This window comes from Lepidochelys kempii, chromosome 2, assembly GCF_965140285.1.
Source record: "Lepidochelys kempii isolate rLepKem1 chromosome 2, rLepKem1.hap1, whole genome shotgun sequence".
Taxonomy (NCBI): Eukaryota; Metazoa; Chordata; order Testudines; family Cheloniidae; genus Lepidochelys; species Lepidochelys kempii.
In genome coordinates, this window is record NC_136381.1 from 231,759,111 (window position 1) to 231,775,742 (window position 16,632).

The 16,632-nt window shown below is 42.0% G+C and overlaps 1 protein-coding gene across 1 annotated transcript in view; it reads left to right on the forward strand.

Moving 5' to 3' along the window:
- The window catches only part of MALRD1 (MAM and LDL receptor class A domain containing 1), a 465,892-nt gene that overhangs the window by 50,272 nt on the left and 398,988 nt on the right, over window positions 1-16,632 (forward strand). Inside the window, exons 9-11 of the mRNA XM_078851340.1 lie at window positions 5,178-5,270; window positions 9,367-9,571; window positions 16,443-16,589. Coding sequence (XP_078707466.1) covers window positions 5,178-5,270; window positions 9,367-9,571; window positions 16,443-16,589 — 445 coding nt within the window. The remainder of the gene's footprint in view (window positions 1-5,177; window positions 5,271-9,366; window positions 9,572-16,442; window positions 16,590-16,632) is intronic.

The following is a 16,632-nucleotide window of genomic DNA, read 5'->3' on the forward strand; positions in this document are numbered from 1 at the left end:
GGATGGTCGGGAAAGGTGCATGGAATGTGCCTTTGGACATTTAAAAGGTTGTGGGCACAGTCTGCTTACTAGGTTAGACCTCAGTGAAAGCAATATCCCCATTGCTATTGCTGCCTGCTGGGCTCTCCATCATATCTGTGAAACAAAGGGAGACAAGTTTCCACCGGGGTGGGGGTGGGGGGGTTGAGGCTGATCGCCTGGCAGCCAATTTTGAGCAGCCGGACACCAGGGCAATAAGATCGAGGAGCTCTGCATCTCCGTGAGGCTTTGAATACCAGTTTCAGCAATGAGCTTGAGCAATGTGACACTTATCTGTGTTGTTCCTTACCAAACTGTCCCCCCGCATTGTATTTTCTCCCCTGTAATCTCCACCCTCACCAAGCATCATGTGTTGAATGAATAAAGAGCCTTTTCTCCTCAATCCGTTACATTTTATTTTGCTCACAAACACAAGACAGAGCAAAGAAAAGTAAGATAACCTGGGGCAAAAGGGCTGATAATGCTGTGGGGGGAGGCGAGGGAATAAGGAAAGCTTGCTTACAGATGCACGGCAATAACAATCAAAGGTGTGGGAAGGGGTGCCTTCTGGTCCTTGCACCCTCCCCTAATGTTGAGTGCTAGGGATACTGAACTCCCCCTTAGGCACTGCCACCTCATAGGACATTTGGGGGAGGAGATGCAGAACTGAGCGATGAGGGCAGCAGGTTCAGCATAGGCTGCAAAGGAACTCTAGCATCAAGCTGCCTTTCTTGAACCTTAACTAGATGCCTCAACATGTCAGATTGCTCCTTCATAATCTGCAGCATCTCTTCCTGCGTGGCTCGCTCTTGTTCCCTGCATGAAGAAAAGGAGTACTTGTGACACCTTAGAGACTAACCAATTTATTTGAGCATAAGCTTTCGTGAGCTACAGCTCACTTCATCGGATGCATACTGTGGAAAATGGAGAAGATCTTTTTATACACACAAAGCATGAAAAAATACCTCCCCCCACCCCACTCTCCTGCTGGTAATAGCTTATCTAAAGTGATCACTCTCCTTATAATGTATATGATAATCAAGTTGGGCCATTTCCAGCACAAATCCAGGTTTTCTTTTTGCGAATACAGACTGACACGGCTGTTATTCTGTTCCCTGCATGCTCTCCTGACCTCCCTGTCCATCTCCAGGTTCTCAGATAGTGTAATCCTCCATACGCAGAGCTCCATCTTGTCAGTCTCGGAGGCGCACATTAACTCACTGAACATGTCCTCCTGAGGCTTATTTTTCTGTCTTCTAATCTGGGAAAGTCTCTGTCCCAGTGTGGAGGATGCGCTGATGGACAAGGTTTCAGCAGCAAGGAATGCAAAGCACAGGGGCAGCACTGATAGTTCATACATTGTTTCTGGTGCAAGGTTAATTCTTCTTTTATAAAAAAAAACACACCCCTCAATGTGCTTCACTGCAAGCCACAATGTAATCATAGCTGCTGGCTACTACAAGAGTTGGTTTGCTGCTCCAGACATGGTCGAGAGGTCTTGTGCTGCCGCTTTTGTGAAGACATCCTTGGGATCACAGGTTGGAACTTGAGAAAAGTCCCCTTTCCCCTAGCAACCTGGATGGTGCTTGAGGACAGGCATCAGTGTAAAGCCTTCCAAATAGTTTGTTTTTTACAAAAGCAGCACTGGGTTGGGGAAAAAGACAAACTGAAAGCCCCCCCCCCTTTTTTTTCAATGTTGCTTGCAATACACGGTGATCCCTTCCAACCACAACCATGCATGTTTGGGAAAGCACAGTTGTGTGACCCCAATTTCACCAAACAGAGGGCGGATTACTTGTTGAATTATTTGCAGTTTAATGGCTAGCATTGAAAACTTCCCCGTTTCCCCTAGGTGATCCTATGCGATATCACTCTCCTATGGGTAACAGAGGCGGCAAGGGGGCAGATGCTGCAAGTGTCTGGGTACAGATCTGGTCCTTATGATGCAGTGCTGTGTGCTGCAATGATCCCAGCAGAATTAATACTGGAGTGGCGCAGGAAAATGTCCTACCGGCATGGACAAAGTAAGGCAGCCCTTCCCAGAACCTTTCTGCAAAGGATTGCAGAGTACCTCCATGAAAGCTTCCTAGAAATCTCCATGGAGGATTCCCAAGACATCACCGTGCACATAAACAGTCTTTTTTTGAGAGCACCCTCTGTGTAGCTGGAGTGGCCACCGCTACCCACTACGCCTACTTTTTTATTTATATTAAACATAAAAAATAATAGCATGTAACCATGTCCAGTTTGATTGGAAATATGCGTAAAGATTTACAAATATGAGTAACTTTAGGCATTGTGTCCCATTGCCTTCAGATGGACTACTCACTGTGCATAAACTTAAGTGCCTAAGTCTTTGCGGAATTGGAGACTAACTGACTGACTTAAGCTCACACAGGAAGTTTGTGGCAGAGTCAGGAAGTCCTGCCTCCAAAACATGTGCTTTCAATGCAAAAGAATAAATGGACACAAATCTGACATCAGGAATCATAACATTCAAAAACCGGTAGGAGAACACTTCAACCTCTCTGGCCACTCAGTAAAAGACTTAAGGGTGGCAATTTTGCAACAGAAAAGCTTCAAAAACAGAGTCCAATGAGAAACTGCTGAGCTTGAATTAATATGCAAACTAGATACCATTAACTTGGGTTTTAATAGAGACTGGGAGTGGCTGGGTCATTACACATATTGAATCTATTTTCCCATGTTAAGTATCGTCACACCTTCTTGTCAACTGTCTAAATGGGCCGTCTTGATTATCACTACAAACGTTTTTTTCTCCTGCTGATAATAGCTCATCTTAATTAGCCTCTTACAGTTTGTATGGCAACTTCCACCTTCTCTGTATGTATGTGTATATATGTATATAATCTTCTTACTATATGTTCCATTCTATGCATCCAATGAAGTGGGCTGTAGCCCACAAAAGCTTATACTTTAATAAATTTGTTAGTCTCTAAGGTGCCACAAGTACTCCCGTTCTTTTTGCCGATACAGACTAACATGGCTGCTACTCTGAAAACTGCAGAACTTGTATCCTCTAGAAGTAAAACTGGGACAAAGGGGTTGAAGCCTTTTCCCTCCTGAAAATTAAAAGAACTGAGCAGTAACTGATTATGTTGTGTGCAGATGTGATAGGCTGAACCCCAAAAGAGTGCTTTTTCTTGCAGGTTAATTTTGTTTTCCCTGATATCAGTCTGAGAGACTGAGCCACCAGCTCATCAAAGGCAATACTTTTAAAAAGGTTTTTCATAAATATTTGAAATGATTCATAGCTTATACCTACCCCAGAGAAGAGCCCTGGTGAGGAAAGAACAATAACAGGCTAAAAGAACATTTTATTTTTGGAGTGATTTTACTTTATTATATGGTCTACAAAGCAGGTGGAAAGAAGGCAGTAAAAGATAACTTAATTCTTAACCTTCCACTAGGTTTATATGTGAAGGCCTGTCCTCACCCACATGCACTGAAGTATCTTCAAATGTTCAATAACATTTACAAAAAACTCTCCTGCAGGCATAGTGAAAAGTGGTCCCTTAGTCATCATGGGGGGAAACAAGTATTTGTTCCATATTACTCACGAAAATGAAAGTAGCAGGAGGAATTCAGTGCAGTCACCACAGCCGTGTGTGTGAATGCACTTGTAGAGATATGTCAAAATAATGAATATTTTATTTTTATAACTGGAGCTCAGAAGGAAATAGTTAAGGGAAAAGATATAGTTATTTCTGCCAACTGTAAGGATAGCAGCTGAAATGCACTGTAAGAAAAAGGAAGACATCCCACAACTCTTGCCCATGTCCATCTCAAAAAGATACTAATGGAACAAAGGAAGCTGGACACTCACAGCCAGGTCCCAATATCCCTATCTATTTCATATTTATATGCTTCAACAATATGTGCTTTAAGCAACAGTAGTTTTGCTCTCCATCCAGTCCTAATCACTAAAATATATCCCAAAGATCTCCAGGTGGGCAGATGCTGGAAGAATGTGTAGAATGTTCTAAAGGGGAGATTGGGGAAATGAGCAAAAGAAAAGGAATGTGCTAGAGAGGGAGGAGGAGGATTAATCCATGCAAAAGCAATACAAGTTTCAGACAAACAGACTGTACAGAGAACATTCTAAGGCCCCCTCTGCAATATCCTTTTTGAGATGGGGTGGCCAGTTCTGCACACCATATTCCAGATAGAAGCTGCACCATTGATTTATATAATGGAATTATAATATTTTCTTTAATGTTCTCTGTCCTGTTTCTTCTGCTCATTCCTTGAACCTTCTTATGAAATGTGTAAAAGTTCAGTTTGTTTATTTAAACTGGCCTCTGAACTGTCTAGTTGTGGTTGTGACCAGAAGCAGAATAATCATGAGAGTTTTCATAAAATTATCAAATCAAAGGGGTTTAGATAGTTTGCATAAGGTGAGCAAAAGCATAACTGGTCCTCTTGTTGTCATTTGTAGCACACAGTTCAAAGACAGAGTGGGAATGGAGACCAGGGCTCAAGCACATTGCTGTTGCTTGGTGGGGAAGTTCTCAGTGCCACTGTCCATACTTCACTTGTTCTGTGAATAGAAAATAACCTCAGTTTTCAGTACAGTTGATCTGGCAATTTTGACAAGCCCTAGATTCAGTTACAAGTAAACAGACTAAATGTAATGGTAACATGTTACTATGCTTAGTTAAAATTATAATAATTAATAATAAATAAATAGTTCATAAACCAACAGCCTCAAACACATAAGGACCCCATCCTCCTCTCATTAATATCTGTGGGAGATTTGCCCCATCATACCTTTGATTTCAATGAGAGCCCACAATATTTAGTGGAAACATCTCACTAAATCCAAGCTAAGTTCAGCAAAAATGGCGGCAATTTGCATAGCAATTAATTATACTGCTACCAAGTTATCTCCTGATTAATTAAGCAATTAACTTGTTTAATCCCTGAAAATGTGTCTCTTTCTCCCATCTCTCCCTTGGAGTCCAGGCTGGAAGAATAATGTAAAGATTACAAATAAAAACACGCAGTCATGTTTCCTCACGGACAGGGCAGATGGGAAGTTCTGGTTGTGGTATGAAAAGATCAAGGGGGAAAAAAGTTCAGATAACTCATAGGGAGATAAACTTTTTCATTGTAACTTCTTATTCTACATCTGACAGGAGGAACAAGTGCTGTGGGAAACCAACACATCAACTAACAATGAGTGGGTCAGAGCAGATGTGCAGGTACCAACAAGTATGAAAAAATTAAAGGTATGAGTGAAAAAGGCAAGCACTTGTCTTCTGTAAATGCATAATTTTGTTATTGTTTTTCAAGTTTCTGGGAAACTAAGATAACTTACTAAAATCATGTTTATTCTCAATGGCTCTCTGATTTTAATTGACTGGGTGCAACTTAGGCACTGGTTATAGTTCAACAGAAAACAAACTAACAAAGCATCCTGCAGCCAGTAGCTTTAATTACAAATGTGTAAAAGATGTATCCCCATACAGTAGTCAGCTTGGCCCTGATTCTTCTCTCACTTCTTACACCGTTTAACACCAGTAATTTCTGTGGAGTTATTCCTGATGAACACCAGTGTCAGTGAGAGGAGATAGCCCCTTTGATTATTTTGGTTCAAAGAAGAATGCAAATTTTTCCAGAATTTAGTTCTTAAAATCTTCAGTGAATTATTAGGTCTCTCTTCTAATCTTGTTTTAGTAATGTATTTGTTCTGGTATTTTATACGTAAGGTATATGCAAACTCCATCAATTTAAAAAAAAAACTTGTGGGGAAAGAGAATATTTGGCTCATTACAGTTACTGAAAGGTATCTAAACAATCAGTTTCCCTAGTCTTTAGGTGTACTAGAATCAATTAATTTCAGTGAATGAGCAAACCACAATAAGCCCTTTACATTGCATAGATTATGTGCCAAGGAAACTGTAAAGTAAGAAAGCTGAATTAAGCTGAATAAAGAACAGGGCTTACGTCCTATGAGTTATTACATTAAAAAAAAAAAAACAAACAACACCCCCCCATTGAATTTGTACTCAAAAGTTAGGAAATGCCAGAATTAAGGTTACCTGTAGAATCATAGAATCATAGAATATCAGGGTTGGAAGGGACCTCAGGAGGTCATCTAGTCCAACCCCCTGCTCAAAAGCAGGACCAATCCCCAATTAAATCATCCCAGCCAGGGCTTTGTCAAGCCTGACCTTAAAAACTTCTAAGGAAGAAGATTCCACCACCTCCCTAGGCAACGCATTCCAGTGTTTCACCACCCTCCTAGTGAAAAAGTTTTTCCTAATATCCAACCTAAACCTCCCCCACTGCAACTTGAGACCATTACTCCTTGTCCTGTCCTCTTCCACCACTGAGAATAGTCTAGAACCATCCTCTCTGGAACCACCTCTCAGGTAGTTGAAAGCAGCTATAAAATCCCCCCTCATTCTTCTCTTCTGCAGACTAAACAATCCCAGTTCCCTCAGCCTCTCCTCATAAGTCCTGTGTTCCAGACCCCTAATAATTTTTGTTGCCCTTCGCTGGACTCTTTCCAATTTATCCACATCCTTCTTGTAGTGCGGGGCCCAAAACTGGACACAGTACTCCAGATGAGGCCTCACCAATGTCAAATAGAGGGGGACGATCACGTCCCTCGATCTGCTCGCTATGCCCCTACTTATACATCCCAAAATGCCATTGGCCTTCTTGGCAACAAGGGCACACTGCTGACTCATATCCAGCTTCTCGTCCACTGTCACCCCTAGGTCCTTTTCCGCAGAACTGCTGCCTAGCCATTCTGTCCCTAGTCTGTAGCTGTGCATTGGGTTCTTCCGTCCTAAGTGCAGGACCCTGCACTTATCCTTATTGAACCTCATCAGATTTCTTTTGGCCCAAAAGAACCTTATTTTGCTTCTCTTGTGCATATGCATTATCATAGGTGCCGATTCTATGGGTGCTCCAGCCCTGGAGCACCATGGAACAAAATTAAGGGGTGCTTAGCATCCCCTGGCAGCCAAGCTCCAACCAGTGCCTCCCACCCACCGGCAGCCCCACTGAGCTGTTCTGTGGCATGCAGGAGGCGCTGGGAGGGAGGGGCAGGAGCGGGGATGGGGTGCGCTCGGGGGAGAGGGTGGGAAGAGGTGGGGCGGGGTCAGGAAGAGATGGGGTGGGGTGGGGGTTAGGAGGAGGGGTTGAGTGGGGGCAGGGCCTGGGTGGAGCGTGTTAGGGGACTTATTCCTTCACCCACTTACTTCCCTGGTCCTTCTCGCATGAACAGAGAGCAACAATACCCGAAGTCCAAAGGTGCAAACAATTCGATGTTTATTGGGGTGAACTTCCAGCAAGCATGATTCCAGTTTCCTTCCTTAGTATCCTCCTTCCCAGCTCTGACACCACAAAGCCTTACACCTGTGTCCCTGTTCCCATTCCTGCCCTTAGCCAAACATGATTCCAACTTCCTTACTCCCATTCCCTGTTCCCATTTCCCCCTTTAGCAAAACATGATTCCAATTTTCTTACCCCCATTCCCTGTTCCCATCTCACACACCCACATGCCCACCCCCACCCACACCCCGTCACTTCCTCATTGACTACAGATTATATAGTAAAACTTGAGTTCTGCTTAGCTATACCTTAACCAATCATTTTCCTGAAATTTAACTAACCAATCCTAACATATTGTAACATGATTATGTAACCAATTATATCCCACCACCTCAATTAGTTTACACCCAGCAAAATTAATTATACAGCAGACAGGAACAATCACAGAACCAGACAGAGATTATACAGACAAACAACAGCAAAGTGGGAACTATAATGACAAAACAATACAGAAGTGAGGATTTCACATCTCAGCTATTGATAAGTGAGTTCTTGCCAGACAGGATGTTATCAAACTAAGTTTCCTTTTACATTTTCTAGGCACTTCCCTTTCTCTGGAGGTGATAGGAATACAATCCTGTCCTGATAGTGCCTAACAGCCCAATAGCACCTTATTTCAATGTGACTAGTTTGGAATGTGAGGATGTGACCGTTTGCTTCCCAGCTTATGGCTGCCTCTGCTGCTTAGCCAAAGGCCTTAGCCTAAGAACAGGGCCTCAGACTGTCACAGTAAGAGAAGGCCCTTACACCAGCAGACAGTGATCTTGATTCTTTCTTTTATACCTCTATCACTAGCCAAGTGATAAGAATACATCTAAATTCTTAGAGTACAGGCCTTTGCAGACAGGCCTGAATATCTATATCCTAACAGAGCGGTGTTTGAGCACCCCCCACTAGAGAGGAAGTCAGCGCCTATGTGCATTATAATAATCTTTAATTTCATGATGACATACAATTTTTTCAGCATAGTCCTCTACCTGTGGAGTAAGTGGTAGCTCTGAGGCATGGAGGAGCTGCATCTTATCAGTGAAACAGTTGTAAAAAAAAATTAATATGGGCAATATATTTTTCTCTAGCCACACTCCTGGAAGCAGATGAACCTTTAAAAAATAATTCATTTTGAAGCAGACACCCAGCATGGGAAATTTCAGCTGTGACAGGGTCAAGCCAGATGTCTATAGGAGAGTAATAGAAGGCAGATATATTAGCCCCAGGCTAAGTAGGTCCCTTTTCCCTGGGTAATGTAACAGGGAAGGGTCCAGAACAATCAGGAACCTTCTGGAGACAATTAAGATAGGCTGATTAGAACACTTGTAGCCAATCAAGAAGCTGCTAGAATCAATTAAGGCAGGCTAATCAGGGCACCTGGGTTTTAAAAAGGAGCTCACTTCAGTTTGTGGTGTGCGTGTGAGGAGCTGGGAGCTGAGAGTGAGAACGCGGACTGTTGGAGGACTGAGGTGTACAAGCATTATCAGACACTGGAAGGAAGGTCCTATGGTGAGGATAAAGAAGGTGTTGGGAGGAGGCCATGGGGAAATAGCTCAGGGAGTTGTAGCTGTCACACAGCTGTTCCAGGAGGCACTCTAGACAGCTGCATTCCACAGGGCCCTGGGCTGGAACCCGGATTAGAGGGCGGGCCCGGGTTCTCCCCAAATCCTCCCAACTCCTGGTCAGACACAGGAGGAGTCGACCTGGACTGTGGGTTCAGAAAAACGGCCAAGCTGAGGGCTGCCATGATGCTCCAAGGCGAGCAAATCCACCAATAAGTGCAAGACCCACCAAGATAGAGCAGGAACTTTGTCACACAGCCTAAACAGTTTGTTTGGCAAAGATATCAGTAGCTATAAGAGTCTTATAAGGGCAGCTACCTGCACCATCTATAATAAATCTTTTCACATTTTGTGAAAGAAAAATCCCTGTTTTTTTTTCTGTCAGTTCATATATTTATGCAAATATTTTAACCAATAACAATTCTCACAGCTTGTGTTTGAAGGAACTATTCAGAGCAGGACCGGTCTTATCTGTCTGGATAACCTCCAGTTCTCAGACTGGGCAACAGAATCACCAGAGCTCTGCTCCCCAGAGGAGTTCACCTGTGCCAATGGCCAGTGTGTTGCCAGTGGATCAGCCTGTGATTACCAGCTGGACAGTTCTGATGAAAGTGATGAAAATCCAACAACTTGTTGTAAGTGAATTAAGTTGTTTTATAAAGAGAGGATGCCAAAAAGCACTGTGGTATAGAAGGATAACATTCTAACACAAGTATCTTGTCTCCTCATTGGTCATTTTGGTCAGGTGCCAGCGAGGTTATCTTAGCTTCTTAATTCTTTACAGGTAAAAGGACTTTGCCTCTGGCCAGGAGGGATTTTATAGCACTGTATGCAGAAAGGTGGTTACTCTTCCCTTTATATTTATGACAGGAGTCCATTCCTCCTCTTTGCCCATGTAGATTGCGCACAAAAAGCCTCAGGCAGCACCATTTAGGCATTGTGTAAGTGGGTGACAGTGATTTCACCACATGGCACAAGTGTTGCATACTGACAGGGTTCTAGTTATATTTTAGGAGGGGAAAACTAACACACTGATTTTAATTTGAGATACAGGAATTATGTGCTTCCTATTGAGCTGGGTTACATCAAGTTAAAAAATGTATCTTGTTGAGAGGCTGCTTTTCTGACATTTGAGTGAGTAACAGTGACTCATATAGCAGGTATATGCTGCACCTTAGTGAGACAGTGCTCTGTGGGAGGGAAGGGGAAAGGGAACAAATCTTTACAAATAATATTTTTTTAAGATTAGATCATGTGAGGTATCTTTATGGTCTTGGATACCGCACGGATCGAACTTCAGTGAACATAAGAATTCCACTGTTAGGATCATTCCATTGATTGGTCTTCCCCCACTTAGGAAATCCATCCTTCTTACAGTTTCCATGCTATTTAACGCAAAAAGTCTAATGCACAAAGTGTCTTTCCCCCAACCCCAAATATGCACATTTTCAATGTAAACTAACCCCCTTCTCCCCCAGCTTTTTATTCTCCTTCTGTCCTGTGACTGGGGAGGTGTTAATTTGCTACTTTGCCTTCAATGGTCCCTTGAAATATTTAACTACTTATGCTAAACATTCTGTTTCACCTTGTATTTATCTGTGAGGCTCTGATTACCTTTCTCAGACCTGAAGAAAAGCTCTGCGTAAGCTAAAAAGCTCATCTGTGAGCTTGTCTACACTTTCAGCTCTGCAGCTTTAGTGAAAATACTACCACGCCGATGGGAGAGCTTCTCCCTTTGGTGTGGTTAATCCATCTCCATGGGAGGCGGTAGCCAATTATACAGGAGCTCTCCTATCTATATAGCGCTGTCTAGTCTGGGGGTTAGGTTGGTATAACTACATCACTCAGGAGTGTGAATTCCCCCCCCCGGAGCGATGCAGTTATACCAATGTAAGTTTGTAAGGTAAACCTGGCCTTTTTCACCAACAGAGATTGGTCCAGAAAAAATTGTTACCTCTCCCACCTTGTCTTTCATTTTCAATGTAGTCATAAAAATGACCTCATCAATATTTTGAGTGCATTAAATTTTTTACATGAATTTTGAAACAAAATTCCTACTCAGCACATTGGTACATTTTTTAGGATCTATTCTTGGACACATTTATTCTCAGTATTTTCCTTCTGATGAAGGACTCTCATGGTACTGTGCTGGCAGTTTTCCATTCTGAATTAATACAGAGGCAGCCAGCTGTTGCCTAGTGATTTACAGGATATTTCCTGTTCTTTCAAGATTTCTTTTAATGCAACTGCTTCTTTACAGTAAGAGGGAGGACATAATGTTTTCCTTCATTGATGCTAACTTGACACAAATGATGATATAAAAATATAAATTATTACCATATGAAATAGGTAATTTTTTATTGTACTTCTATATAACTATTAGTTCAGAGGTGCAATACAGTTCTTCATATACCTAAAATGCATTTCTTCTTCTAAACGTCTGAAAAATAAGGGCCTGATCCTGCAAACACTTGTGCATGTGAATAAAGTTACTCATGTGAGTAGTCCCATTGAAATCAACCTACTCATGTGAGTAAATTACTAAGGCACATGTTTGCAGTTTCAGGTTCTACATTTTAAAAATTTCCTCTTTGCATAGGTCCTTTTCAAAACTATTGCTAAATTTCCCATTTCACGATGGGTGCCAATAAATGAATGGATCACAACTCATTCATTGATAAATAAAAAAACATGCATTTAGAAAACTAACTTGAAGGATGGGTAACAGTATAGTGATATTTTTAAATTTTTGTCCACCTAATATGAAAGATCTTCTGCAAATGCCATAATAGCTAATGAAGCAAACTTTTTTGTATGGAATTCAGATACCATATTTGGTTAGACCAGTGGTTCCCAAACTCGTTCCGCCGCTTGTTCAGGGAAAGTCCCTGGTGGGCCAGGCCCGTTTGTTTACCTGCCGCATCCACAGGTCTGGCCGATCGTGGCTCCCAGTGACCGCGGTTCGCTGCTCCAGGCCAATGAGAGCTGCTGGAAGTGGTGCGGGCTGAGGGACGTACTGGCCGCTGCTTCCAGCAGCTCCCATTGGCCTGGAGCAGCGAACCGCGGCCACTAGGAGCCGCTATCTGCTGAACCTGTGGATGCAACAGGTAAACAAACCAGCCCGGCCCTCCAGGGGCTTTCCCTGCACAAGCGGCGGAACAAGTTTGGGAACCACTGGGTTAGACTATAGTGTTAGATAGTATAAACATTACCAACAACTTAGACCGATCAACATTCATAGAGCTACAACATCATTATGAGGAGTGACTTTCTGTAACTGTTTCCAAAAAATAAACAGCACCTATTGCTGTTTGGAAAGTCTGGTGAGAAGCCCCTTAAGACCACTCATATTGAGAAGAAGTTTAACTCTTCTGAATTCACCTGCTCCATCTCTAGAAATTAGATTTTATGAGGCTCAGTGAAGATGTAAATCATTGAGTAGCAAATACTCTAAAGTCAGACAATTATTTGGATAATTTTGGAAATATGCACATTTTGCTGCAGGATACCAATTTGTACTTGCAAATACTTGAAAACTTAAAAAGTTGAAATTTTAAAGATGAACTTTTAAAAGATGAAAGTATATACATATTTATTTTGCTGGGGAGTTTAAAGTGGGTGGATGGTTTTCTTGATCCTGAATATTTATTTTAGTAAATGTTTATACCTTCTACATGAGACACATTAATTTGCAGGGCATGCTAACATCTGTCATCAGGTCTTGATCTGTGTAATGTTTGTGAATTATAGATTGAGCAGCATACAAGATCTTTTTTCATGGATTTCTTCATTATATATATATAGTGTAACACAAGCTTTGTGTTTCAACTGTTTTATAGAATGACTTTTTGAATGCATAGTTGAACATGGATTTCATTTATGGAGAAAAAAAGGTTCACAGAGCATTAACTTGTTTTGTGAAACTCAGAATGTTTGATTAAATGTATGTGTAGTATAGCTGTAGCCTTGTGAATCCCAGGATATTAGACACACAAGTGGGTGAGGTAATATATTTTTTTTATTAGACCAACTTCTGTTGGTGAGTGAGACAAGCTTTTGAGCAACAGAGAGACACTGTGACCCATATCTCTGCATTAAACTTGAAATGGACCTAAGCAGGGGTGAAAGTAACTTAAAGGATTGGGCAAGGTGGGGGAGGGGAGGCAGCTCTGGGTCTGCAGAAGGGGCGGGTCCTCAGGTGGAAGGGCGGGGCTGGGGCCAGACTCCCCCAGCCAGCCCTTCGGTGCTGCTCAGCCCGTGCCGCCCAGGGCTCCAGTGGCAATTTAAAGGGCCCAGGGCTCCAGCCGCTGCCAGGAGCCCTGGGCCCTTTTAAATCACCGGGCCCTGGGGCAGCTGCCCCTTTTGCCCCTGCTGTCAGTGGCTCTGCTGGTACAGTGCTTAAAGCGCTGCCTTGGCAGCACTTTAATGTCGGCTTTGTACTGGCTCATACTGGCAGCCACTTTCTTACTGGAACGCCGTACCAGCTTACTTTCAGCTCTTGACATAAGCACACATTAAATAAAAAGGGAGTCAAGATAGAACCTTCTGGAATTCTACCTGAGGTGGTTCTTCTGTCATTCAGTAAAGTATTTAGTCAGCATTAGTACTATCTTTATTCCTTACAGACTCTTAAAAAAAGGGAAATCTATATCCAGATTTAAAATCCAAGCAGTGAAGACAGCCTATTGTAGTAGAAAGAAAGAGCCTGAAACATGAGCCTGGTGCCTGGGGCCTGAACGAATGTCAGCAAAAGTTATGCTATAAGCAACAGTCAGGCCATGTCAAAAGCAGATGCTTGCCTGCAAGGCAGTGTCTGGTACATTAACTCAGCACAAGTATTGCTATCATTGCTAAAGCACACTGAATATGTAAACACATTCCACCAGGCCAGTACAAGAACACCTCAGCCTAGCAATAAAATGATTTGACAAAAGTGATGAATAGTGATATTTTGTCTAATACCTCAGGAGTAAAAGTACGAAGACAGGTGGTGAATAGGAATGTTTGTCTTTAACATCAGAAGGAAAGTACAATGGGAGGTCACAATCATGTCATAAAACGCGTAAGGTAATGCGTAAGCTGTTGATCCTACATTGTTTGTCTCAGTCTATAAATGTTGGAATACCTCGCCTTAACCCTTCTTCCAGCCTAGGAGGCAGTGGAAAGTCTCGCCACTGACTGAGCTGCGTCTATTGTCATGGGCATATATGTCGTCGTATCCTTGTAGAGTCTGCCAGGTGCTATTACCATGCTTGGTTGACAATAAACCTGGCCAGGCGCCTTTGCTACTAAAGTCTTGTGGTCATTGGGCAGTTCAATTGAGGTCTGCGCAGAGCTGGGGCAGCACACAAAAAACACACACAGCCAAACATCTAACAACACCTGTGTACTTAAACAGGGATTTTAGGTTTGGACAGGTCTGTCCCTTATGAGAAGAGACTTCTGGCTAACATATAAAGTTTCTAGCACTTGGATAGTGCCATACAAATAATAATATCGCTTACTATGGAAGGTCTTTTTGATGAGTACTGTGTGAGCTTGTCCACACGAGACATAGACTACATCTACACTACCGCGGTAAGTCGACCTACACTATGCAACTCCAGCTACATGAATAATGCAGCTGGAGTCCATGTACCTTAGATCGAGTTACTGTGGGGTTTACGCCGTGGGGGGTTGGCGGGAGAAAATATCCTGTTGACTTACCTTACTCTTCTTGTCGGGGGTAGAGTATAGGGGTCGAATGGAGAGCGATCTGCAGTCGATTTGGCAGGTCTTTACTAGACCCCCTAAATCGATCGCCAGTGGATCGATCTCAGAGCGTCAATCCCCACTGTTGTGTAGACCTGCCCCTAGTGCATGGCAAGCCATGGTGTGAATGTACAGTGCACTAGCCTGCTGTTTGCTAAGTTATCATGCGGACCCTGTTACCACACTCAACTTCTGTAGTGTGCTTTGAGCTGCTGCTGCTAGCAGTTGGTCCAAGTGCACTATGGAACTCAGTGTGTTGTAGCAGGATCCACATGGCCAATTACTGTGTGGCAAACTAGTGCGGTATAGATTTAAACCCTGACTTGCTGCGCACTAGCTGACCGTGTAGACAAGTCCTCAGTTTCTCATGCAGAAGATCTTTGCCACGATTTGGAGGAGGAGGGACGGGGGAGGCAGAGGAAATAGATGTTCGTTTAAGTAAAGCAAATCTAAATGCATTCTACATTTTTTTCATACTCCCTACATCAAATGACTGCCTAAGTAAGCATAATGCCTGGGGATCTAGGTATTTAATTAGTACACAGCAAGATAGTTTAAACTGGATAGAAATTTGCATACTCTACTTTGGTGTATTAGCAATTGAAGTCTAATTAACAAGATACCTTGTCAAAAGCCTAAGCATTTCTTAATTAGATAAATTTAATAATATAAATACCATCTTTAACTAATATGTGACAGCAAATGGGGACCAGTGTATTAGGTTAAAATTAAATGTGCATTGTACATCTAATTCAGTGGTGCTGATTTAAGTGTTTTGTTTCTTGGCATAGGACATATTAGTAGTTGGGAGAGCCTTTGTCTGAATAGCATGAGGAATCTTAGTGCCGAGTCATGCGAGCAGAGCTGTATTCTATTTTATGTTAGTGCTCTGCTTCTCACAATTTGAAAAATGGAATCTGGGATGATAGTTGCATGATGTAATAAATGCTTTTGGATCTTTGACACAACTGTGTACAATCCCTACAGTACTTTCCACAACTGTGATAAATGCCCTAAAGGATTTTATATAATACATTTCCAGGTTGTTCTGTGCTTGAGAAGAAAACTTTGATAATGTATTATACTAATAAATTATTTAATTTGGCTATAATTCTGGAGATAATGCCTTCTTTGAGTTAAGTAGAAAATTGAGAGCGTGTAATGGTCTAATCTGAAGCCATTCAGACAACTTGACTGCAGTTTAATTGCCTTGTATGTTTTGGGTAAAATTTTCTGAAGTGTCTAAGTGATTAAGGAGCCTAAATCCCATTTTCAAAAGTGACTTAAGCATTTAGGCCTTAAATTCCGTGGACTTTCAATGAATCTAAATTATTTAGGCCCATGAAATTTTTACCATATATTCTTAATGAGCTTTCTCCTGTAAAAAGTTTTCCTTTTTAGTGATTTCAGGAAGTATTTGTAACTACTTGCAAATGAATCACTTGTTGACAGAACTTCATTAAGATTTCACCGTTAAAATCAAGAACTTCTTAATTAATACAGGCTGCTTTTCTTAGAATTACGTGTATCACAGCTGAGGATGGACAAACCTGTTTCGTATGTTACATACACTTTTAGAGCATTGGTTATTCCCCCCCGTTCTCCCCAGAAAAGTGATTCAGATTGCAATAAACATACCATTAGTTCTTTTTTTTAAAAATAGGGCAGACCAGTTTACACTTGAGGAGAATAAGGGTGACAATTCCAGCATAAAACTGTGATATATGACTTTCCTTATTCTTCTGCTTACAATAGCAAATTATACTACATGTAACTTTGAGTCTGGTTTTTGTGGATGGAAGCCATTAAACCCAGAAGATGCTAAATGGAATATAATAAAAGGAGAGACATCCAATGACACAAAACTTCCTAACAGAGATCATACAACCAACAGTGAACTCGGTGAGTCTCTCTTGCATAGTTTCCCTTCTAAAAGTGAATTTTA